This window comes from Scleropages formosus, chromosome 8 (genome assembly GCF_900964775.1).
Source record: "Scleropages formosus chromosome 8, fSclFor1.1, whole genome shotgun sequence".
NCBI classification, from domain to species: Eukaryota; Metazoa; Chordata; class Actinopteri; order Osteoglossiformes; family Osteoglossidae; genus Scleropages; species Scleropages formosus.
In genome coordinates, this window is record NC_041813.1 from 16,617,140 (window position 1) to 16,641,581 (window position 24,442).

The 24,442-nt window shown below is 44.5% G+C and overlaps 2 protein-coding genes across 2 annotated transcripts; one reads left to right on the top strand and one right to left on the bottom strand.

Moving 5' to 3' along the window:
- The first annotated feature begins 1,211 nt into the window (after positions 1–1,211).
- Positions 1,212–3,770, top strand: LOC114911046 (uncharacterized). The gene is made up of 3 exons (XM_029253998.1): positions 1,212–1,528; positions 1,968–2,001; positions 2,525–3,770. Exons 1-3 carry the CDS (start codon positions 1,340–1,342, stop codon positions 2,923–2,925), a joined length of 624 nt encoding a protein of 207 aa, XP_029109831.1. The 5' UTR covers positions 1,212–1,339; the 3' UTR covers positions 2,926–3,770.
- Positions 3,771–14,273: 10,503 nt separating this feature from the next.
- Positions 14,274–22,767, bottom strand: tnfsf14 (TNF superfamily member 14). Its single transcript, XM_018754632.1, has 5 exons — positions 22,726–22,767; positions 19,220–19,428; positions 16,884–16,923; positions 16,200–16,274; positions 14,274–15,469 (listed from the first exon to the last, which is right to left on the bottom strand). Exons 2-5 carry the CDS (start codon positions 19,424–19,426, stop codon positions 15,069–15,071), a joined length of 723 nt encoding a protein of 240 aa, XP_018610148.1. The 5' UTR covers positions 19,427–19,428; positions 22,726–22,767; the 3' UTR covers positions 14,274–15,068.
- Positions 22,768–24,442: the final 1,675 nt, after the last annotated feature.

Consider the following 24,442-nt stretch of genomic DNA (forward strand, 5'->3'; position numbering starts at 1 on the left):
TTGATCTCAGTTTCTTTCATAAGGGAAGCAGATGTCAGCAGGGCTGATCCCCACGGTTTCTTTTTCACTCCTTCTACCCCCTTCTGGGCAATTACAAGGGGAAGTCAGACCCTTAGAGGCTGTCAGGAATGGGTCTGGAACCAGTCTGTGGAAACGGGGGCATACAGTGGGGTGTCTTCCATACAGGATGTCACGTAACAGACAGGGCCATTCTCTCTCTCTCTCTCTCTCTCCCTCTCTCTCTCTCTCTCTCTCTCACAGACACACACACATGAAGGCATTCAAATTAATGGAACTCATCAAAACAAAATCAACAAAGAACAAGAATGAAAAAGGTTCCCAAAAAAAAAAAACAGCTGATAAAGGACAACTTAAGCCTATAGTGTATCACTGGATACATTCTATTACATACTGGGCGGGACCAAAAGTTTCTGTGGCCAATATTCAATCTGCACTCTTAGTCTATCAAAAAAAAAAAGGCACAAAACGGATTGGTAGACAAGCGAATCACTAAAAAATAAAGTATAAATGTATTGTAATCAGGGGGTGCGGTGGCGCAGTGGGTTGGACCACAGTCCTGCTCTCCGGTGGGTCTGGGGTTCGAGTCCCGCTTGGGGTGCCTTGCGACGGACTGGCGTCCCGTCCTGGGTGTGTCCCCTCCCCCTCCAGCCTTACGCCCTGAGTTGCCGGGTTAGGCTCCGGTTCCCCGTGACCCCGTATGGGACAAGCGGTTCTGAAAATGTGTGTGTGTATTGTAATCATTATATATAAAATTACTTTTAATTACACCAAATGTAGCACATTAAAGTACACTGTCATTATCTCTATTTATCAATATATATAATGTATTTTATAGATGGGATCATTTATTGACCTACGCTGTTATTTACTATATTGAATATTCTTAATCTATCAAATTTATTATTATTTCTTATAAAAGGGCGAAGGGACTCTAAGTCTATTATTATTATTATCATCATCATCATCATCATCATCATCATCATCATCATTATTATTATTATTATTATTATTATTATTGTTGTTGTTGGGTAATTTCCCTGTGTCTATCTCGCTTTCTCTGAGCGCGTTCACTGTTATTTTCGCCTCCCTTTCCTCACCCGGCGTGTCGGAAAAGGACGCCTTGACGCGCAGGGGCGGGTCGCCGCTTCGCTCCGCTCCGCTCGAAGTTTCCTCTTTCTCACCGTATAAAGGGCGGCTGCCAGCGCCATGGCCGGGAACGAGCACAGCCGCGTTCCGTTCCGCCGTCACTCGGGAACCCTGCGCTCATCGCCCTCCTTCGTCTTCATCCTTTTTGCTTCATTATCATTCCGTGCCGGCGATGACCGCCATGGATGTGGAAGCGCTGCACCCGCCGGCGGCGTCGGCCAGCAGCCGCGGCGCGCGGCTCCGCACGTGCCTGCTCGCCTCAGTGGGCGCGCTTTTCGTCTGCGTGCTGGGGGTCTCCCTCGCGGTGACCCTCCTCGCGCTCGGGATCCAGGGCGAGCTGGATAAGCTTTGGGAAAAGAAGGTAAGCGCAAGCGGCGGTACCGCTCCAATGGTCCAAATGCGGCTGGCTGGGGTGCTAAAATTAAGGGAGGCGTCGCGTCACGGGCGGGCGGGCGGACGGATGGAGGGGTTAACTTAAGTAACTAGAAGTTCGGCCTTGTTGTAAACTTAAGTTTTAGCGTTTAAGTTGGTGCTTAAAAAGTAGCTCTGAAGTGTTTCGGGGCGCCAAGTCAGTGTCGATCCTGGCTCATACTTGTACGGTAAGAAAAATGAAGAAAGCGAAATGTATACTAATTATAACGCAATTATATACTACGTTACGCAATTCATTTAACAATAGAGAATTTATTCGTGACAGTATCCGCTCTAATTAAAGAAGACTGCTGGGGCATATTATATTATTATATTATATTAATGTGTGACACTGCGAATTTAACACCTGTCTTTTCATCTTTTCTCAGGTGCAGAGCTCTGCACATCTGGAAATTGCTCATAGTGAGTATCTTGTTTTGCTTGTTCCTCTCAAGGGTTAATAACATGCCTGGGATATATAATAAACTATTAAATATGCACGAAGAGGTAAAGCTGGCGAGAGGCAAAACGTGCATCATTAAATTGCTTTCCTGTGTGTCTCGGTCTCGTCGGAGCTGCACCTCTTGGTTTTATTACAGACACAGCAAAACACCGCAGTAACATTTACTGGCAGCGGGATTTAAATCTCTCAACATCTGATTTACTGCAGATTATTAGCTGTTGCAGATAGTTACGTGTAAAACTCTCTAAGGCTTTTATTTTCAGTGAGAGGACGTAAATTCTTGTTAGTTTTCGGAAGCGTTCGTTGAAAAGCGGGCTAAACACAAATCTGATGTAGCTTTGGGCAGACAAAGACAGAAGTATGAAGGTTACATTGTTTTAATCAGAGTGATGATAAGAATGACTTCCCGATTCACAGGCTTTACCTGCAGTTCTGTTCTTCGTGAATGTGCCAGTAAAGGCAGCTCTCTGTCGCCCCCCTCAGGTCATTTGAGTAATATAACCCTAAGGTGGACAGCGAAGAACCTTGGCAGCAGGTTCAACTACTCAGAGGAAATCCACGCCCTGGAGGTCATGCACAGCGGCATGTACCTGATGTACCTGAACCTGGGAGTGCGCTGCCCCCATGAGGCCCAGGGGGGCTGTGGGCAGACCTCCGTTGCGGTCAGTGTGAATGACATGCACAGTACCAAGCTGGAGTGCAGGATGGAGCTCCCTGCAAGCCATCCCTGCCAGAAAGTGCACCGGTGCTTGGCCGCGGTGATGCTGCGCGGAAACCAGCGGCTGTTGATCAATATGAAGGTGAAGGGCGACTCTCAGCGCTGGAAACTGGAACGGGACAGCACCAGATTTGGGCTGGTGCCGGTGGACTCGTCGACAGCCTGAAGAAGCGAGGCCCCGGAAGGACCGGAACACCGAGGGACGCAGCGTGCTGGGGTCGACAGAGAAAGATGATCACAGACCAGCCAACAGTTACAGAAACGGGAGGCTCCCTGTCCCGTCAGCTGTCGCTTGACGAATATTGTAGCAGAATGGATTGTTTCCGCAGAAACACGTGAGAACAATGATGCTGCCTGTGTCTCCAAGGAGCACAGCACCACACGTCGCCAGGAGAGGATGCTGAGCACCTCTTCTGGCCACCTCCGTACACCTGACTGACTGTAAAACCATTTTCTATTTTTATACACTTCAAGTATTTATTTTTATATTATATATGTTCTGTTTTCTATGTCTTCACATTTTTGAAGTATTTGCACAGAGCACTACGGTGGAAAAAAAAACGTTATGAATACTGTAAGCACTTTAGCGTAACTAACACTCAGGGCTCGGACACATCAGTGATGTTGTTATCTCTGCTGCTACTGCAGAGAGAGCAAACGTGGTTGTCAGCTTCGTGCTTCTCCTCCATGTTTCTTTCTTTGTTTGTTTGGACTCCTTGTTTACCAGGCGATATTACAGCTGACACGGAGAGTCCTGAGGAATGTGGACTTGGCTATGGCTAGGCCATTCAGAAGAGTTTCCACTCTCTCTACAATGTCTTCTTGCATTCATTATTTATTATTATTATTATTATTATTATTATTATTATTATTATTGTATTGTTGTTGTGATTGTTGATGAACAATTCTTAAATGTGTTCATGTGGGCGAGGTTCAAGGCTGTATGAATCTGTGTGCCTCTCCTTGTCTCTTACCCACAATGAGTGTGAACGTTTTTTTTTTCGGTTTGTCCAGATCTTTCCTCGGTCAAATGTTCAAACTGTCGAAGAAAGTAGAATAAAAATGATTTTGTATAACAAATGAAACCGTTCAGATTGACCAGCTCCATTGAATTTGCAAATATTCATGCAGCTACAACAAGACATACTGTACAACAGATTATAGCACTATAAAATAAGTATAACAAGAACTGTTACAAGCACCAGTTTTTGATAAAACAATAAAAAAACACACTTACGACTGACAGAAATGAGTAAGGGGTCACACGTGTTGTCCACAGTACGAATATACATACAGCACAGTTTTAATGTTTCTCACTTCATCTTCTCCAGAAGTTTCCTTGGGGGTATGTATGATCATGACTCCCCCACATTGCTCCGTGAAGCTCACATGCCTGCAGATGCCTTTTTATGTAAACCAGGTTCAAATTTGTCCGACGTTTTCCGTGTCCTAAACCTGCACAAAGTGTGAAGCATCTTTACGAGGACAGCACTGACCTTAGTTAGGTGTGAGGCAACAAGGGCGTGCAGAGCAAGCATTAAGACCAAATTGATCAGTTTCATTCTTCTAATTGTTGCTTGGTAGCTCATGGGCTGTGGGTTTGGATGTGGTTCAAATCCAGCTCAGTTTGTGAGTAGTTAGCATTTTCTCATGGGTTTCCTCCAGATGTTATGGTTTCATCCCACAGCCCAAAGACACGTGTTTTGGGAGAACTGGTGATTCTGAGTGGCTGGGGAACCCACAGCTCGTGGGTTCACTAGATGGACAGTGAATGGTGGGGGTTGGATGGAATGCCGAGTGGCACGAGCCTAGACGGACTGGACCCCGTCAATGGAAACTGGCTCTGGAAATGTGTAACGTCTGAGATGGTTCACGTGCAAAAGTACCAACCAGGTATAGTCAGCCTAAAGTCAGTGAATTGTTACTGGACTTCTGTGCCATCAACACCACATCCAAACACAAAATGTGTACCTCATACCAGAGCACCTTGGGCCAAAGTCAGTGACTGACTTTGTGGTTGTTGTGTCATCCCAGCTCAGGCCATATGTTGTGGACACTCAGCTGAAGAGAAGGGCAGGAGCTGTTAACTGAGAAGCACTTGGTGACGAACTGGATCCAACATCTGGTGTGCTGGTCGGCCAGACCCGGGAGATCCAGACCTTCAGACGGGGTTAGACACAGTTTTTGGCTTTATGCCTTGTGTCAGCAGCACAGCAATGCAACGCAAACACACACACACACACACACTGAGGGCAATTCAGAGTTACTGATTCTCCTGAAATGAGTTTTGTTGCTATATTACTATAGATGAGTGTCATTTATGGGGCTCAGGAACACATACAATTTTTATTTCTGAAATTAAGGGTAATGGCATCATCGGTTTAGGAGGATTTGCGGCTTGTAGGGTTTTTCAGGAATACATTGCCCTCGTAAGGATGGGGTAAAACTATCTATTCGGGGCTCTAGGCTCTGGTCAGCTGGAGAAGTGGAAAGCAAGCTATTCTAGTAAAGCATAATGTTTCTGTTCTAATTTCTTTCCTCTATCACATAAAAGATGGTAACTTGATTTTAAAAGATGGCTTTGAATTCACACTTCATATCTGTGAAGATGAGAAATATCGAAACTGCAGAACCGCGGTCTCAATCTTCACAATGCCTACCTCGGCTACTGACACGACATCGCTGTGTGACCACAACTCTCCTATTTGGCAGAAATCACCATCACAGGACGACGAGTTCCATCAGGCTTAGCGTTCTGCGATCGTATCTTCTTGTTCTCGTAACAGCACGTCACTGCCATCTCTTCTAGCTCACCAGCCCTTTCTTTATGTATCATTTTCACTAATACTCTTTTATTTCTTTCTGCTGACTGAAAACAATAGTGACTTATGGAATCTTTTGCATTGGGAACCTAAAAACAAACAGCATTTTGGTTTAGTTAAAGAAAAAAATCTGTTCTCAAAATCTGTCCAGTTGGCAGGTTATTGCACAATACACAGAGCTCAGCATAATTCATTCACTGTTGTTCAGCTAAATGGATCATCAACCAGTTCTGTTGCAGGGAAAAAAGAGAACAGATGTCATACGAACATGCCATTGCACTGCAGAAGACTGAGCTAAATAGATATGTAATCCATAAATGATGGTTAACACATGGGTAATTCATGAAAAGTTATAGATAAATCAAGGGGATTAATGGGTGAGTGATCAGTTAGTCATGGATAAGTCATTGATAAGTAATAAATAAGTAAAGGGTAATTAAAAAGTCATGTTATTCAGTTGGTAAGTGATAAAAAGTTATGAATAAGTAACGGACAAATAAGCAACTGATAAGTAATCAGTGAGACGGGCAATAAAAGAGTTTTGCCAATTTTTTTTTGCTGAGACTTCTCCACCCAAGCACACAAACTCCCACATGACACAAACTTCCAAAGAGTTGTCCTTCCTTCTCCGTCACATGTAGCATGAGTGCATCACAGCAATTTCCTGTGTATTGCAGAAACTTTCGGTTTCTTTCCTTAACACTTAGTTCATCACACTTCTCTTCAACTGCTCCATGACTCAACTGTTCATGCTCATGTTCTGCTTAATAGTGAGACACCTACACAGTATCTGTATGGGGGGCTGAGGATCCTACCCTGTACACTAGGGGGCAGTGTCTCCCATCTTTCTTTTTTGCCCTGTATAGAGTCTATTTTAAATACAGTACATCCTACACAATTTAAATGACCAGCATGCATAGGACCTTGATCAGATCTGGTTAATTTCACCACAGACCTACAAGCCACAGCAGTTCAGACTCTATAACACTGGGTCATATTACTTCCCATTTCTCATATAATGGGGTTAACCCTGAATTCACACACACACACACACACACACACACTGCTTGTCCCAAGCAGGGTCGTGGTGAACCGGAGCCTAACCCAGCAACACAGGGCGGGGAGGACAGGGGACACACCTAGGATGGGATGCCACTCCATCACAAGGCACTCCAAGCAGGACTCGAACCCCAGACCCACCAAAGAACAGGACCCGGCCAAACCCGCTGCACCACCACACCCCCTGTAATTCTGAATTCATGCCTCTCAAATCACTCTATTAGGCAAATTCCCATTTGGAAGTGGTCATATTGTCATTATTTCTTCTGGGGAAGAAACTGTATCCTGGACAAAAAAACATAATGTTATATTTATTAAAATACAAGGTATTTTTAAGAATGATAATAATAACACAGATGTGTTGGCTCAAGGGGGTGCGGTGGCGCAGTGGGTTGGACCACAGTCCTGCTCTCCGGTGGGTCTGGAGTTTGAGTCCCGCTTGGGGTGCCTTGCGACGGCCTGGCGTCCCGTCCTGGGTGTGTCCCCTCCCCCTCCGGCCTTACGCCCTGTGTTCCCGGGTTGGCTCTGCTTCCCCGTGACCCTGTATGGGATGAGCGGTTCTGAAAATGTGTGTGTGTGTGTGTGTGTGTGTGTGTTGGCTCAAAGACTTTTTTTGGAGCTTGCCTTTCCATTCATTCCTCCATTATCAATCACTGCTTGTCCAGTGCAGGGTCATGGGGGACTGGAATGTGAGACAGAGTACACCCTGGATCAAGACATACTCGGTGTTTAACTCTGAAGTTCATAAGACAGCTGCCTCTATTTTTCACTGTGCAAACCACACAGACACTATGCTGCTTAGAAATGCCATGTAGTGTTACTAAAAAATGTCTGAATGCCACTCCTGTACCATTTCTGTAGTGCACATGATCACGGTACTTACCCTAAATTGAAATACACTAAACACTACCGAGCTGTATATGGAAAAATTATTTTAAGAAGCTTCATCTACATTTATGCTTTTCTTCAAAGACACTTAAAATATTAAGCAACTTATGTTGTTCAGCCATAGACACTAATGGGTCATTTTTGGTAAGTACCTTGCTCAGGAGTACCACAGCTGGAGGTGGGACTCAACCTTGCAAACTTTGGGTCTAAAGGCACCAGCTCTAGCCACTATACTACCAGCTGCCCCTAGCTTAGCTGTCAAGTAATCACCACCTACAACCCAACCTCTACAAAACAGAGATTGTACACTTCTTCTGACCTGTCTTCCAGTCATGATCTGTTGATCAAACTGGGCAACTGACTCATTTTGCCTACTTCCTTGGCTGAGTGATAATTGACTCAAGTCTATCTTTCTCTCAGCACATCGAAGTCACAACCCGGTCCTGCAGATACATCCTGCATAATATCCACAGGATCCATCCTTATCTCGCAAGTGGCTCTGCCCAACTGCCTCGCAACTAACTCTGCACAACTACTTGTCCAGGCCACGATGACATCCTGTCTGGACTACTACAACTCTCTCATGTGTGGCCTTCCCGCTACTGCCATCAAACCTCTGCAGCTGATATAGAACGCTGCTCCACGAGTGTTTGATTTGCCAAAATGTTCCTATGTATTTCCTCTATTCATTGCTTCCTATAGCTGCCTGGATCAAATTTAAGACCCTGGTAATGGCCTACAAATGCATCAATACTGTAGAACTGCTTCCAGATATTTACAAGACTTGATCATTTGCTACACCCCAACCAGACTGCTACACTCTTCCACATCTGCTCGCTTGGTGGTTCCACACATGAAAGGTAAAGCACGGAGGTTCTTGGGTCTGGCTCCGTTGTGGTGGAATGACCTCCCTCTCTTGCTCAGAATTGTTGAATCTTTGTCCACTTTTAAAAAGGGTTTTAAAACTCATCTCTTCCAGACTCACTTCCCCCATGATCTCTTAAATTCATACAAGGTATAAATGTTCATGATCATACTCAGATCAATCCTTTACAGAGCCACTCCTGCAATGTAACATAAATGTTTATATGTATCTCAAAAAAACCTACTAGGAAGGTGATTAGGAATCGGTGATATTCTGGTAAAGTTTTATGCAGCTCTTATGTGATGAACATCGGTGCATATGGTGAAGGAAACAATCTATCTGTATTTAAGAATCACACATCTGCAGCTATGTCTCTTTCTCCTAATGTAATGCACAAATTGTATTTTCTATGGGATGTACGTTGCTTTGGAGAAGAGCATCTGCAAAATGAATAAATGTAATTGTAAATGTAAACTAGATCATTGTTAATAATAATGAAAATGCTGTGCTATCGAGTTGTGACACTGAATTTACTGAATTGAGGCGGGTGACTGAAAATATCAGGGTAACAAGTAATATACTGGCATTTATAAGGCTCAGAATCTCAATCGAACCATGGTCAGAGCCACACATCAAATGGAGAAAGTCCATTGGCCCCGATCATCAAACAATCTTTGTGCACAAAAATTCACGTAGATTACAAAACACACAGACATTTTCGGAACCGCTTGTCCCATACAGGGTCACAGAGCCTACCCAGCAACACAGGGCATAAAGCCGGAGGGGGAAGGGATACACCCAGGACGGGACGCCAGTCCGCCGCAAGGCACCCCAAGCGGGACTCGAACCCCAGACCCACCAGAGAGCAGGATCCGGCCCACCCCCCGAGCCACCCCACCCCCCATATGATTACAAAACAAACACAGAAAATAGTAACTTGAAAAAACAGGTTTACAAGTTTGTCAAAAGTTCTGCAAAGATATTCTGTGGACTGATGAATCAAAAGTAAAACCTTTGGAAAACCATTAATAGAATTTCAGTCAAGTGGTGGCGGAAGTGAAATGGTCCGGGAATATTCTGCTTCCATGGGACCTGGGTGCCTTGCTATCATTAACAGAACCATTAAGTCCTCTTTGCATTAGAAAATTATTAAAGACAATGTCAGGCCATCAGCCGAAGAGTTGACGCTAAAATGAAGTTGGATCATGCAGCAAGGAATGATCCTAAACATACAAATAAGTGAGTATCAAAGACCTGACCTGAATCTGAGATGATGTGACAAGATCTGAAAACCTCTGTTCATGTTCTAAAATCTGCATATAGTGTTGAGCTGAAGCAGTTCTACATGGAGGAGTGGGCCGAAATTCCTCCACGATGATACTGTAACAGCAGCTAAAGTTGCAGATTGTTCCACACCTAAGAAATACACACACACACACACATTTTCAGAACTGCTTGTCCCATATGGGGTCGCGGGGAACCAGAGCCAACCCGGTAACACAGGGCGTAAGGCCAGAGGGGGAGGGGACACACCCAGGACGGGACGCCAGTCCATCACAAGGCACCCCAAGCGGGACTCGAACCCCAGACCCACCCACTGCGCCACTGCACCCCCCTACCTAAGAAATACATAAAACTAAACTAGAGTTACTTTTTCTCTTTCCGGCTTCATTCATATCCTACTGGAACTGACAAAAAGGTCTGATCAAATTTAATATGAAAAAGCAGCAAACAGAGGTAGAACTGGAAATGGGAAAAGTACCTATACAGCACAGTTGAAAGGATAAATTAAGAAAAGTAAATGAGAACACAGAGTACCTTGCAGTACTAAATCACACACCTAACCAACAGCAGACTGACTCACTGTTTCTGTGAGTTTTATCAATTCATCTGCTCAGGTCTGATGGAATAGATTATCAGGTTGTTATCAAACAACCTTTATGCTCAAAAATTCATGTAGATTACAAAACAATGAGAGAAAGTAGTCTTTTCAGTAGAAAAATAAGTAGAATAACATAACTGACATGTCATAAAAGTGAATCATATACAATCTGATGATCAACTTAAATTCTTTGTTGATCATCAAATTGTATAAGATTAGAAATATCTTTGTGTATGTATGTATATGCATGTGTGTTTGTTTACATATATGTATTTATATGCAGGGGGGTGCGGTGGCGCAGTAGGTTGGACCACAGTCCTGCTTTCCGGTGGGTCTGGGGTTTGAGTCCCGCTTGGGGTGCCTTGTGATGAGTTGGCGTCCTGTCCTGGGTGTGTCCCCTCCCCCTCTGGCCTTACACCCTGTGTTACTGGGTAGGCTCCAGTTCCCCGCAACCCTGTATGGGACAAGCGGTTCTGAAAATGTGTGTGTGTATTTATTTGCATGCATGTAAATTTTCTCTCTTAAAGGTTGTGCTTTATTTTGTTAGTCCTAAGCGGGTTGGGATGGGGAAGGGGGTTGTTAAAAAGAGACAGTTATATATGCTTTGTTCATTGTTAAGAGTGAGCTCTCAAGGATTGCTGATAGTGTAGGGGTTAGAGCTACTGCTTTTAGACCTAAAGGTCACAGGCTCAATCCTGACCTGTAACTACCGTGCCCTTGAGCAAGGTATGTAGGTTAAGTTGCTCCGGTAAAAACTACCCTGCTGTATAAATGGGTAAATTGTAAGCATGCAGTAATTGTGACCTTACCATTACGACTTGCTTTGGTGAAAAGCATCAGCTAAATGAATAAATGTAAACTGGTTACAAGGACAAAAAATCAATGGTGTTAAAAAAAAAAAAAAAAAAAATCTTTGCATAGCAATATTTCCTTCCGTTGAGTCTGGTCTACGTCTAGGAGCAGAAAAAATGGTTTGGCCCCGATTTGCTGTGGGTGACACACTTTTACTACGTTAATGAATGTGGACAGCAAAAACTACGAGCCGTTGCTAGGAACTTTCTAACCAAGCCATGTCATAACATCCTCTTCGATGAGGACGACACCCCTGCTGAATCCCTTCCGGCGTTTAAAAAGGCTCTCAAAACACATCTCTTTCAGACCCACTTCTCTCCTGATCTTCTAACTGCTGCTTAAATTCTACGTCAACTGTCATAATCATCTACGTACTTCCCACTTCACCCTCAACTACAGGCAGCTGCAGAACGTGTGCCGGAAAAAAAATGGTTGCACCGAAAAAGCAAGTCCAGTTTTGATCGTCACTTCCGTATCTAAAGCTCTTTGTCTGTAGTGGAATGCGTCTTTGTCTGCCTTGAGGTGTAACTCGCTTCAGAAAAAAAAAAGCATCTGCTAAATGAATGTGTATAAACAAATCAGTGCAGCTTTTAGCTGTGAATCGATGACTCGTAACTACGGTGCAAAGTCTGTTTACAGTGCAGTCATACACTTTTTTTTAGACAGTAAGAGTCAACTGGCCCCCATGACAGTTCATCTGAACTCACTGCGATCAAGTGGTCCCAGCAGGGAATTCCGGCTATTTGAGCGTCAAATTCCTGCTTACGAGTTCCACTCTCGGAATTCAAAGATCAAAACGATCTCCCTTAACCGACGCGCATTTAACAGAGTAAATCTTTAACATCCGTCCGCCTCTTTGTTGGCAAGTCCCACTGGGTGCTGCCTCATGGCCTTCCTGTAAGCTCCTTCGCTCATGGGGGACTCGTGATTTTCACCAGCTGTGTAGCTGGCCTTCCAAGCGGCATTTTTTGGTGCAGCGGAGTGAGCGCAGCAAGTGATGTGCGGGCGTGGGTGGAGAAAGCGACTGCGGCCACTTGCTAAGCCACAGGAGCGAAAAGGGGGCTCGCGTTTCTTGGAATCCTTAGGCCAAGACGTTCTCGAGAACCTCAGATGACATGTTCTGTGCTCGGCTGTAAACGTGCGCCCATCTCTCCTTCGCGCAGGTGGCCTTCGTAAAAATCTTTGTGTGGTGGTATGCTTGTGGTACTTTCGGAGCATCTTCAGTTGCACCAGTTGTGTGCTGCTTCGTGGAAGGAGAGGCTTGAGAGAAAGTCTGAGACGACTACAGTGCAGTGAGAAAATGACCCCACTAAACCCGCACAGAGGATGCAGACAGGAAATCCTCCACTTAAAATAAATGTGAATTTATGAGTTTGTGTATTTACATGTATATCTCAACATCTGTATCTTTGGGGGGAGGGGAGGGACTGCTTACATGAAATACTTCACATTTATTACATATCTAATACAAGTGAAAATATTAAAAAGCCAAAAGTTCTGGTTGGGGACATTTTCCATTGTTAGCTAATAGCCAAGTTGACCACCTTTCTCACTGAACATCTAAGTGATCGTCAGTTGAACAGGTCAATCAGAATACACACACACTTTCTGAACTGCATGTCCAATACAGGATTGTGGGGAACCGGAGCCTACCCGGCAACTCAGGGCACAAGGCCGGAGGGGACACACCCAGGACGGGACACCAGTCCATCACAAGGCACCCCAAGTGGGACTCGAACCCCAGACCTACCGGAGAGCAGGACCCGGTCCAACCCACTGCGCTACCACGCCCTCCTCAAGCAGAGTATAACGAGGAAATATTTAGAAATAATTCAAAAATGTATTTTTCCAATGGGTAGTGTGAGAGAAAAATAAGAACATGTAGTGGGAATGATTGCATTGAATGTACAACTGAGGTCTTCTTAACTGCTGCAGAAGGCCTATTGCGCAAGGATCGGGAATGTCCCGAAACTGCACCCACAACTCTAAGGGGTAACCGACACTGGCTGACACTGAAAAACAAGAAAATAAATAATGTTGGCAGGCTGAGCGATAAGCTCAAGGGGTGTAGGGTTCCTGCTGTACGATACGCATAACTTACTGTAGCCTACAGGAAATGTAGTAGGTAAGTAACAAATTAGAAGCATGCATGAGCTGAGCACGTGTTGATCACGCAGAAAGAAAGCCGATGAGAAATGTTATCATATATGTAACATGTGATTTTGGAACTATATAATATGTGTGTATTAGATGCTCAGGGGGGATGCGGTGGCGCAGTGGGTTGGACCGGGTCCTGCTCTCCGGTGGGTCTGGGGTTCGAGTCCCGCTTGGGGTGCCTTGTGACAGACTGGCGTCCTGTCCTGAGTGTGTCCCCCTATGCCCTGTGTTGCCGGGTTAGGCTCTGGCTCCCTGCAACCTCAAATGGGAGAAGTGGTTCAGAAAGTGTGTGTGTGGATGCTCAGGGAGACTCCCTAGACCCTGACACAGGTGACAAGGAACTATCCCTCCTACTGGGGTGAAATAAAGTAAGATATTCTCTCCTCTCTAGGGTCCTTTGTTTGAGTTATGTTGAATTTCTTCCACAGTAGTAATATTTACTGCAGCGAATACAGCTGTTGTAAAAAGATCGGCATGCTGGGTGGCTCACAGTGGTTGTATGAGAGGATGTGGGTTTGAGCCCCGCTCAGTCTGTATGGAGTTTGCATGTTCTCCCCATGTCTGTGTGGGTTTCCTCTGGGTGCTCTGGTTTCCTCCCACAGTCCAAAGACACGCTGTTCAGGCCCACCCATAGTGTGTGACACAGAGAGTGTGTTCTACTGATGTATGGATGAGTGACCCATTGTAAGTAGTGTATCTAGCAGTGTAAGTCACCTTGGTGAATAAGATGTGTGGGCTGATAAGACTACATAGAGTTCATTGTGAGTTGCTTTGGAGAAAAGCATCTACTAAGTGAATAAATGTAAATTACAGAGCTGTGTGAAAATATTTAATACTTATGACAATTTCAATGTTTTTATATTTGTTATTGCTGCTTTTTTAGTTTACTGAAATAAAAACAGATTTTATTGATTTAATATTTACTTTGCTAAACATGTATATGTCTTTATAAAGTGTGTTTATGGTCAAAAATGGACAGAAATGGTTGGCAAGCATATTATATATTTATTTGAATTTAATAAAGCTGCAGTAGCAGGCACAATTATTTTACGAGCATTTTTATTCTTGTGAATTTCAACCTCAAATTACAATATATTGATGAATTTCGTTAAACAGGATGTCAGTCGTAACTTTCCTTTTAGTCATTTTTACGTCTTGTCAACGTTCACACCTTTTACAGTACAGTCTGACACCCTGCTGTATTGCACAAATCTTAGACCGATTAAAGCCTAAAGTCCGATTTTCAGATCATTTGCCTTTTGAATTTATGTTTACAAATAAAGTTATGAATGAGTTATAAAAGTGCAATCATTTTATTGATAAAGCAGAAACTCCTAACTAGGGCTGCACTTATTTTCTTAAATACAGTCTACAGTCCACCCATACAACTGGATGTCCACACAACAGCTGGCATCGTGGTATCCGGTGGAAGAATTAATTAATGTCCCTCTGGGTGCTGAAACCTTCATCCCCACAGCCCAGAATGCAGCACGTGCAATGCCCTGCCTTTAGGGAAAAGTCAGAATTTTCCGGAAGCCCAAGCAAAGCCTGCATGCGGCAAGCAGGCCTTGAAAAGAGCTGCTGCTGAGACTCACACTTATTACTTGGTGTCAATCCCACCAGCACTGAGACCACTAAAGTATTCATTTTCATGTTTCGTTCTGATGGTCCTTTACAGAACGACACACTGCCTTGTTCCGCAGTGTCCCACATGCTTAAGATTTTGATGCTTAAAAAAAATTCCACTGCCAGGGTATTTCCAGACCCTCTTACTGGTTCCCCACCTATATCATGTAGGCTCCAAAGAAGTTGTCGGCAGGGATCTGCCTCCGGAGCAAGGTGTGGTTCTGAACCACCACGAAGATGGCCTCACCCTCATGCAGGAGGAAGACCCCTCCCAGATAGCTGTTGTGCACACCAGAGAGGTCCTTGGTCTGGCCCGGGTACCTCCGGGACCGCATCACCTCCTGGTTGGTTCCAGGAAGTCGAGGGCTGTTCTTCATGACCGTGTGGGCAAACACCTTAACAGGCGTCTCGGCAAAGAAGACCTTGGAATAGATGAAGTAGAATCCCTCCTTCTTGATGTAGAGCTTGCCCGCAATGTGGTCCATCTCATGGATGAACGAATCTCCTCCGTCTGTGTCCCAAATCAGAATCCCGTCATCTTTTGGGAGGTGTGAGCTGCCTTGAATGTCAGCAGCAAAAGCAAACAGAACACCGTCAGTTTGCAGAGCGCCCTTTTCGACACGTTAAGCTAAGGCGTTTCCATTTACCGCCTGCCTCGACCGCAAAGACAGAATGTAAGACTCATAGTGACATTGCAAGGCCCCCCTCACTCCACGACTCTAAGTTTGCATCCCCCATACCCCCCCCCCCCCCCACTGGCCTGATGTGGGCGGAGCTGCGAGCGCCCTTTATTTCTCCGCACCCCAGGCCACCTCAAAGGCCCTTAGAAAACAGAAATGAGCCATCCGTCCTTGAAAGGCTCCGAAAGAAGGCACTTCTGAGAGGCTCGCGCACCGCACACTCGCTCACGCTTGCACAGTCATGTTATCACATCTGCACCTATTCTTGTCCCCTACTCAAGAACCCGAAGGCAAAACAAGGTCACTAAATACCTATGCAAATGAATAATTCTGACATACTGTGATCGCTCCCTCTACGAACAGGAAAAACAGCTCCAGTCGCAAACAAAATTAACATTCACAAAGCATAGCATTTTGGTATCAAAAGTAACTTTCACATACCACTTGGTAATTGTATACGTGTATCTGGTTGTACAAGTCCATATATAATGTCACAAATGTTTAAATAACACACCCCCTCCTTTTACACACACCTAAGAGGGCTCGGTTAGACTTACTTTTATGTCTTTTACAAGTACGCTAACTGCAGTCGTGAGAAAAATGTCTTACCTGTTAAGTGTGCGGAAGGCATGGGGGGGTTCATGGCCGCTTTATTTTTCGAGGGGACTTCAACGTCACTTAAATCTGTCGGAAATGAAACGGTACAAGGTTGATGCTTAGCTGTAGCGTTGAGGAGCTCATTCTGCTACAGAACAAAGGTGTTTGCTCTTGGTTATGGAGGAGTGTACGGTTTTGGGGTTGCCCAGCTGAAAAACTTCAGCGCTGAGGGATCCCAGCAAAAACTTCAGAGCTGAGGGATACCAGCAAATTAGCTTGGTTAACACCGTCATCGCTTCAGTCAAGTGCATCAGTGCGCAACTAGAATTCATTCTAACATGTACATCAAACCAAGACCAAGGGAAAGGGACGCCTGGCAGAGGACAGGAATGTTTTTATACCTTTCAAGAGAGTTTTCATACCTTTCATGAGTTTTCACCAGAGTGCAAGATAAGTGTGTTGAAACTATAGTTATTATTTTCCTATCGCTCAGCAAAAGAGGGGTGTTTCAGGTTGAGTTCCTTGTTAAAGGGTAGCCTACAGCACCCAACCTCTTGCAAGACACACAGATTTCCGGTGTTTTAACTAGTGTGCTAGCAAGTTGTGGAAAATAGCACAGAGGAGACACACAACCACACACACGTCAAGGTAGACGTGTGGACGTGTGGATTTAGTGGAGATGGAAGCCTGACATACCTTGCGTGGACTTCTCTGCTTTCATGGTGTCCTTCTGCACCTGAACAAACAGAAACCATTACACTTAGGCTGTGGATGGAAGTGATGGCAATGTTGGCATGTCCACATTTACATTTATCCTCTTAGCAGACGCAAAAGCGACGGGCGTCTCAAGGATAAACAGAAACACATCTCAGGAGAAATGAAGAGTTTTAGATAGACATGGGTTTATCAAAGCACGGTTGATTTGATACTACCATTTCTGCTGGCACACGTTACACAAGTAGCTGCCTATAAGTGTCAGACAGGAGATACAAAAACAATCATGACAGATGGTCTGATGTAAATGTAGGTAGCAGTTAGGAGATAAGGAGAGCAGTGCACTCATTGCTGAAAGACCAAAGGGATTCAGCCGTTCTGAGGGGCAGAGGGTGGGCATGTGCTATAAAGGCTTGAACGTGTATTTGTTGTTCCCTTTATGCCACTGTGTTTGGAGGGCCAGAGTAAATCACACTTCCCGCAGCTGATTTCGCATCCTAGGTCACACAGAAAAAGGGAAGTGCTGCTGGAGGGGCCCAGAGCTTCACGGAGTAATGGTCACGTTCCGGAGTCCATGGCAAAATTGCCACAGCTTTGCTGGGTCCGACAATAGAATGACGGCAGGGGTGGAGCTTAAGGAGTTTCAGACATCAGAGTGGAAACTTGGGTCTCTCAGATGTGTGTGATCACAATCATTTTCAAACTGTACAAGAGAGTGAGCTGAACAGCAGTTTGACCTGAGATGACTGCACTTTCATCAAGCTGTGCAACCTGGAAAAGCACTAAAGACAGAGAGTAAATGCAGTATGCAACATGCCTATGGTATTTTGCATACAGGTAATAGGTTATGCCTTTGCTCAGAACCCCATTAAAATGCAACAGCTGGAAACTGCTCAGTGACTCACGTTGCAGATTGTGGTTCCAAGACGTGCACCTTAACCTCCACTTTCAATTTCTCTCGCTATGATTAAATCAGTTTCTGTTAGAAAGGCATGTGAAAATACTGCACAATACTTGTTTTTACAAACGTTACATGTTCAAATGGGCTATTTTTACACTGGCAACCAGTGTAAATCCTAAGATGGAACTGTTTTCAGGAATGTGGACCATGGATCACTTGTTCCTCACGTTGGCAGCTGCTATGATGGAGGTGGGAAAGAGGAAGCGCTGATCTGGGTTCGAAGCTCTAGGAAAACAGACTCCCAGCCTCGCTGACCACTAGCGGTTTCCATTCCCTTTCTCAAGAGGAAACATTCTATTCGTTCAGAGTCGACAAAACGGTTTTTCCTTCCTCTGTGGTATTTTGGGTGTTCAGACCTGACTGACCATAGAACTAAACCCCTGCTGATTAATGCTAATTAAAGAGGGAATCGGTCCAAGTTTCAGTTAACGGTTGTACGGCCATTGTAATACACGCATGGTGTATAACATCTTGTCCTGTGTACCTTGAACGATTTTGATCAGAATCTAAAGTCACTCAAAATAATTTAAGTCCAAGAGTCCTCTTTTGTGGAGCTCATTGTCATCCTTTTCAGCAATATGAATGCATTTTTACATACCATGAATTATGTCACTTATGTGCAGACTATCCTCTATATATATATATATATATATATATATATGTAGAGTTCCGCTTGAAAGTATGGTGATTATTTCTGCATACTACCTTGCAATAAACTGAAAAAATTAAGAAATGATTATGATTTACCTGATTCTACTTACATACTTAGTTTAACCAATGCAACTTGAGGTTCACTTAGTTTTACAACTGCAATACTTCATTTTTTTCTACTGCACACATGATTTCCCCTAAAACAACATATGGAATTGATAATAACACATCTGCCATGTAAGATCAGAATGACTGATTCTCATTACAATGAATAATTCCATGGTAAATCTAAGGGACACAGGGGGATCACAAACTTTCAAGTAGCACTATATGTCCTTTTAGAACTTTCACCTCGGTGAAAGTTTTAAATTTTAAATTTAGACTGATATTTTTTTCTATTCAGATGAACTGTCGACACAATGATTACAAGAAGAACCAAACTGCTGTTCTGCAAAAAATATAATCTATGCATATTCACAGATCCATATTAGTTTTTCAGATGAATACACACCAAAAATGTGTAAACTTTGCAAGTGCATAAAAGACAGAAAAACCCCATGTATTGTGAGGAAGATGTTTAACTATGTATGTCTTCAAGGCAGTATTAGAGGCAACCACTGATGCATCGCTCATTATTGGCACATGGCAGAGAGCGGCAGAGCTTATCCCAGGGGCTCCGGTGGGACTCCAGCTTGGAGTTACTCACCGTGGTTCCCTGTTGGTAGAGATGGTAGATGAAACAGGCTTCCACAGCCATGCCGACAAGTGCCAAAGTCACCAGCAGATATAGCAGGGTCTGTCTGGGGCTCTTCTGGTACGGACGAGGTCCGGGGGGTGGCAGGTAGCGAGCCTGACTGTCCACCACGAACACAGGTGGGTAGGCCAACCCGCCGTCTCCCATGCCGGAGGTCATGCCTGTGAGGTCCAGGATGGAGCCGAGAGGTGACTGCTAGGCCGTTGGCTGTTGAGGTAGAGCAACGTAGAGCAACAACACTCTGGGGCCAAGCACACGGGTCGACGCTACGCTCAGGCAGGCCGCACATGCAACAGAAAAAGGAGAAAACGTGCTTCTTCCACCCGCAGAGAGGCTCAACTCGAAGGCCAAAAGTTCTCAAAAAGAGGCACAAAAACACAAGCAAATGTGAGAAAATTTCTGATCAGAAAAAAGAAAACAGAAAAGAATCTCGATTTGTCTCGCTCCCTCTTGAATTCAGCTGTCAAGTCTTTTGCTGCGTCTACACGGGTGTGAGAAGGAGGACCCCTAAGCACAGGTCTGCGTGTGAGCGTGTGTCTCGTTTATTATAACCATCCCACTACCCCGCGGCGCGTAGGTACCGCACTGACACTTCCTCTATCTCTCGTTCATCTTCTCAGTCTTTTTTCAGTTGCACAACATTTGCTCGGGGGTCACGAAAATGAAAGATGCACACAGAAGACTCCGTCAACTCCGCTGTAGAACCTGAAAGAAACAACTGCATTACCCTTCCCGTGTGACACGGCGCAGTACACGGGGCCTTAAAACGGAGAAAAAAAAAGTTTTTTTTCAAACCGAAGCAACTCACACACGCCGCAACTTCAGAACTAGTAAAAACTTCATTAGTCCAGGAGAAAATATGCTTTACCACAAATACTGGTAGCACTGGAAGACCCCACTAAATCAACTCATATCACACATTTTGCCCAGGCGTACAAAAGCACGAAACCTCTTGTGATTCGAACCAGCACCTTATGCCTACAGTATTTCAAGATGTCTCTAATTTCAGAATTTACTCAAAGTTTTCTTCAGAAACAACATATTCCTGCTCAAGAAACTTTCATTTGTTTCAGTGTTCCAATATTTTAAATGCTAACATGCCTTGCTTAAAGGTATAATAGCTGCTCACCCCTTATTAACATAAACTATACATACATACAGAGCAGTACATTTTCTGATGTATGTAGCACCATTATTCAAGGATAAATTTGCTGCAGTTGACTGTGACCGAGATGTGATATCATTATTATTATCATCATCACATATTCAGTTGATGCCTTTGACTAACTAACTACTATCTACCCACCCTCACAACAGAGGAATGCAACACACACTCATTCCCTCACTCACTCGGGGCAATTTAGAGTCACCTCTCCGTCTGAAACACGTCATGGACTGTGAACGGAAATGCAAATGAGCACGGAGGGAACATGCGGACTCCACACAGACTGAGCTGAATTCAAAACCATGGGCGAACCCACAGCCTGGAGCTGTGCGGCACCAGTGCTACCTGCTGTGTCACCATCTCACTGTCTACACAGGATAGGATACTGGTTTGTATTAGACTCGCTGGAGAGTCACAGACCTAAATTAATCACATCCTGTCAGCACACTAGGGGCATGGTGGTGCAGCGGGCTTGGCCAGGTCCTACTCTTTGGTGGGTCTAGAATTTGAGTCCCACTTGGGGTGCCTTGCAATGGACTGGCGCCCCATCCTAGGTGTGTCCCCTCCCCCTCCGGCCTTGCGCTCTGTGTTGTTGGGTTAGGCTCCGGCTTGCCGCGACCCCGCTCGGGACAAGCGGTTGTTTACGATGGATGGATAGTTAACAAGGTTTAATGTGTTGCTGGACAGCCCCTGTCTCCACCACAGCTGGAAGCTGCTGACCTTTTCACTATAACCAGTGTGACAACTGCTGGTGTGGTGGTCTGCAAAACCGCACCTATAAAGGTCATCAGGATGAAATCTACCGCATCCTGCAGTTAGTAATGAGCCAAGTGATAGTGTGCCGTGGCAGAACCTCTATGAAATAGAACACAGCCACTCGTACTGCTCTGGCAAAGCCAACATGGATCATCGAGTCAGAAAATGTAGAGTTTAAAGACTAAATAAATTAATTTGTTGATTAACAAAGAGGAAGAGTTCAGATTTGTTTCAGAGCACTCGAGAGTGACTATATATTATCAGCCCAACACATCATAGGGGGTTTTTGGAAAGGAGAGGCAAGAAAATAAGAAATAAGGAAAACCCACCTGACGGCTGCCCTGCCCACAGTGCTGATGCTGACACACTTCTCCCACGATGAGGCCCGAACCTACACCTTGTTCAATGTGTCTGACACAACCGAGACCACCTCCATCTCAAAGCAAGCTCACCAAACACCAACTTCTCCAGTCATATATGGCATACCTCTGGGTTCAGTGTTGAGGCCACTGCTGGCCTCTTTATATACACCACCATTAGCTGATATATCCCTTGTAAAAATAAAACTGATTTCAACTCCTGTGTTGATTTTACACAACTCTACTTGTCCGTCAAGCCATCAAACTGGCTCGCTATGATGCATTTGTTGCGCTGCCTTGACAACATTAGAGGCTGGAAAAGCACTAATTATCTTTCTTCTAATGAACATGAAACAGATCGTGTTGCTGGGGCTTAAAATACCCAACAGCAAAGTCTCTCAGTTAAGCGCGACATTTTAATGTTGCATCAGGATTCCTGATGTATTCTTCGAACCGGAGCAATCATTCTTGTTTTCTTTTTTCCTCCGCCTGAGGAATATCTCCAGATTAAAGTGCTTTCTGGATTGGACAACAAGTGCCTGAAGTACGTAACACACTGCCCTCTTCCACAAAATGCACCCCATCTGTTGCCATTTCCAAATCTAGGTTGAAAACCCATTTTTAGCTTTCCAGTAGTTGACCATGAATACTCTGGATGCCAGATGTTCTGTCTCTTCCTATATCCCCGGGAAAATCACAGCATTCTTGAGAACACTTGAATACCCTGGGAAGCCAACAGTAGAGCCAATTTACCAACGCCCTCCAGATGCCTCCTGGTGTCGGGAATGAATGACCACTCGCGATCCCCCAATGGATCAACCACCTGGACGTGGACTTCTGTCTCCACAGACAGAAGACATGGCTCTGTGTAGCCTTGCACTGGTCTTTTAACTACAGTCATGCCTATACAGGACTCCTGTAACCACATTAGGATGCCCAGGAGGGGAGGACTGCCACTGGAACTTGGATCTCCAGAGGTTTATTTTCCTCTTTGCTGTGACTGGGAGTTTTTTTTTCGTTTTCTTGTCATCGATCCTAATCTGAATTGCACATCACAATGCCTCACATTATGACCTCTGTGTGACTTTCCTGCCTTTATTCTTCAGCGCCCTGCATCACTCTGCTGAGAAGAGTGCTCCCTAAAAACAATGCGACTCAAACTGAATTTTGTCACTTACCATTACTAAACAATGGAAGGTCAGCAGTAAAAATCCATACGTCAGCGCATAAATCTTGCTGACTGAAGAAAAAAAAAAAAAAAAAATCAACAAAGAATACTTGGAGCAGAAATTTTTCAATCAGGGAACACATCACCTCGTCCAACAAATAGAAAAGTTACTTCTGTCATTAAAAATTTGTGTTGGGAGCATTTAAGTGATAGGATGAAAAGGAGGCCTTCTCTGTGTCAAACAGTAAAAGCTTATTTTTGTGTTTCTCATTTTTCTGACCAATTACCCAACTGACTTGCCTTGCACAATGGCAACCCAAACCCATGTGGGCTGAAAATAGTCAAACACCTTGTTCATATCACACCATAGGTTGCACATTAAATCATGCAAAGTAACACATGCGCTGAGAAGCGTTTTTCAACACATTACACCCGCAGGGCATACAGGCACCCATCTCCGTGGAGGTGTGCGAGCAGCAAGTTGGAGAAAACCTCAGACATTTCACCCACTCAAAGGAATGGGTGTCGCCCGCCTCTTTGGCACAGAGGAGTAGAAGCCGCTCAAAACTAGGTCCCTGTTCAGGGGATATGACAATTTACCAACAAAGCAGGAAGGGGAGGCCCCTGACACTCAACCACAAAAAAATGGTCAAGGAAAGAAAAAAAACGTTTCACTAACACTTATTCAAAAATAGGTCAGATATGGCTTAATAAGCTTTCAGAAACGCATCATAAATGGAGGTGCAACACATCGAGATTGATGCTATGTTATTATGAATACAGTGCAGACTTGATGAACACAGTTCACTATAACAAGGAATCAATTAAAAGCTGTTAAAAGTTAAAATTTAATCTATTTACAATTTGTTCCAGTGCATTTACCGGTTTAGTGAATGTTTAACTGTTTAAATTTATCAAACGCCTCTCTGAGTGACTAGGCATTTTCTACCTGTAACATAATGTGCTCTGAATAAGCTTTATGTTGCCACTATTCCTTTTGTTCCAGTCATCGTCACTTCACACACACAGTGGTTGAAACTGCTTGTCCCGAGCGGGGTTGGGGGGAGCCGGAGCCTAACCCAGCAACACAGGACGCAATGCTGGAGGGGGAGGGGACACACCCAGGACGGGACGCCAGTCCGCCGCAAGGCACCCCAAGCGGGACTCAAACCCTGGACCCACCAGAGAGCAGCTCTGAGAGTCACTTCACTTGCCTTCGTATTGGACAAATACAGCAACTTTGAGTCATTTAGAAATACAGTCAAATAAAATCAAATTCACTTTATTTTTAAAGGCCACTGTGTGTGTTAAAATTTTATATTTTCTTTCCTTTTGATTTCCATAAAACATGAAACATCAGTAAGTTAACGTTTGCGTTGATAAAGAACGAGTTGATGCTGCACGAGTTGTTTTTGACTTGCCGAAGTGTTCCCGTGCATTTCTCCTCCTCGTCTTTCTGCACTGGCTTCCAACAGCTGCCTGAATCAAAGTGAAGACTCTGGTTATGGCCTACGAAACCATCAATGGAACAGCTCCCAGATATTTACAAGAGTTGATCATTGACTACACCCCAACCAGACTGTTATGCTCCTCCACCTTTGCCAGCTTGGTGGTCCCACGCATGAAAGGTCCTAAAGAAAAAGCATGAAGGTCTTAGGTTCTGGCTCCGGTGTGGTGGAACGACCTTCCCCCGTCACTCAGAACTACTGAATCTCTGTCCACATTTA

Excerpts from the sequence above, each read along its gene's own strand:
- LOC114911046 (XM_029253998.1), top strand. The coding sequence starts at position 1,340 with ATGACCGCCATGGATGTGGAAGCGCTGCACCCGCCGGCGGCGTCGGCC. Across the intron at positions 1,529-1,967 it reads ATAAGCTTTGGGAAAAGAAG|GTGCAGAGCTCTGCACATCT; the intron begins GTAAGCGCAAGC and ends ATCTTTTCTCAG. Across the intron at positions 2,002-2,524 it reads ACATCTGGAAATTGCTCATA|GTCATTTGAGTAATATAACC; the intron begins GTGAGTATCTTG and ends CGCCCCCCTCAG.
- tnfsf14 (XM_018754632.1), bottom strand. The coding sequence starts at position 19,426 with ATGACCTCCGGCATGGGAGACGGCGGGTTGGCCTACCCACCTGTGTTC. Across the intron at positions 16,275-16,883 it reads AGCAGAGAAGTCCACGCAAG|ATTTAAGTGACGTTGAAGTC; the intron begins GTATGTCAGGCT and ends CATTTCCGACAG. Across the intron at positions 15,470-16,199 it reads GCCTTCCGCACACTTAACAG|GCAGCTCACACCTCCCAAAA; the intron begins GTAAGACATTTT and ends CTGACATTCAAG.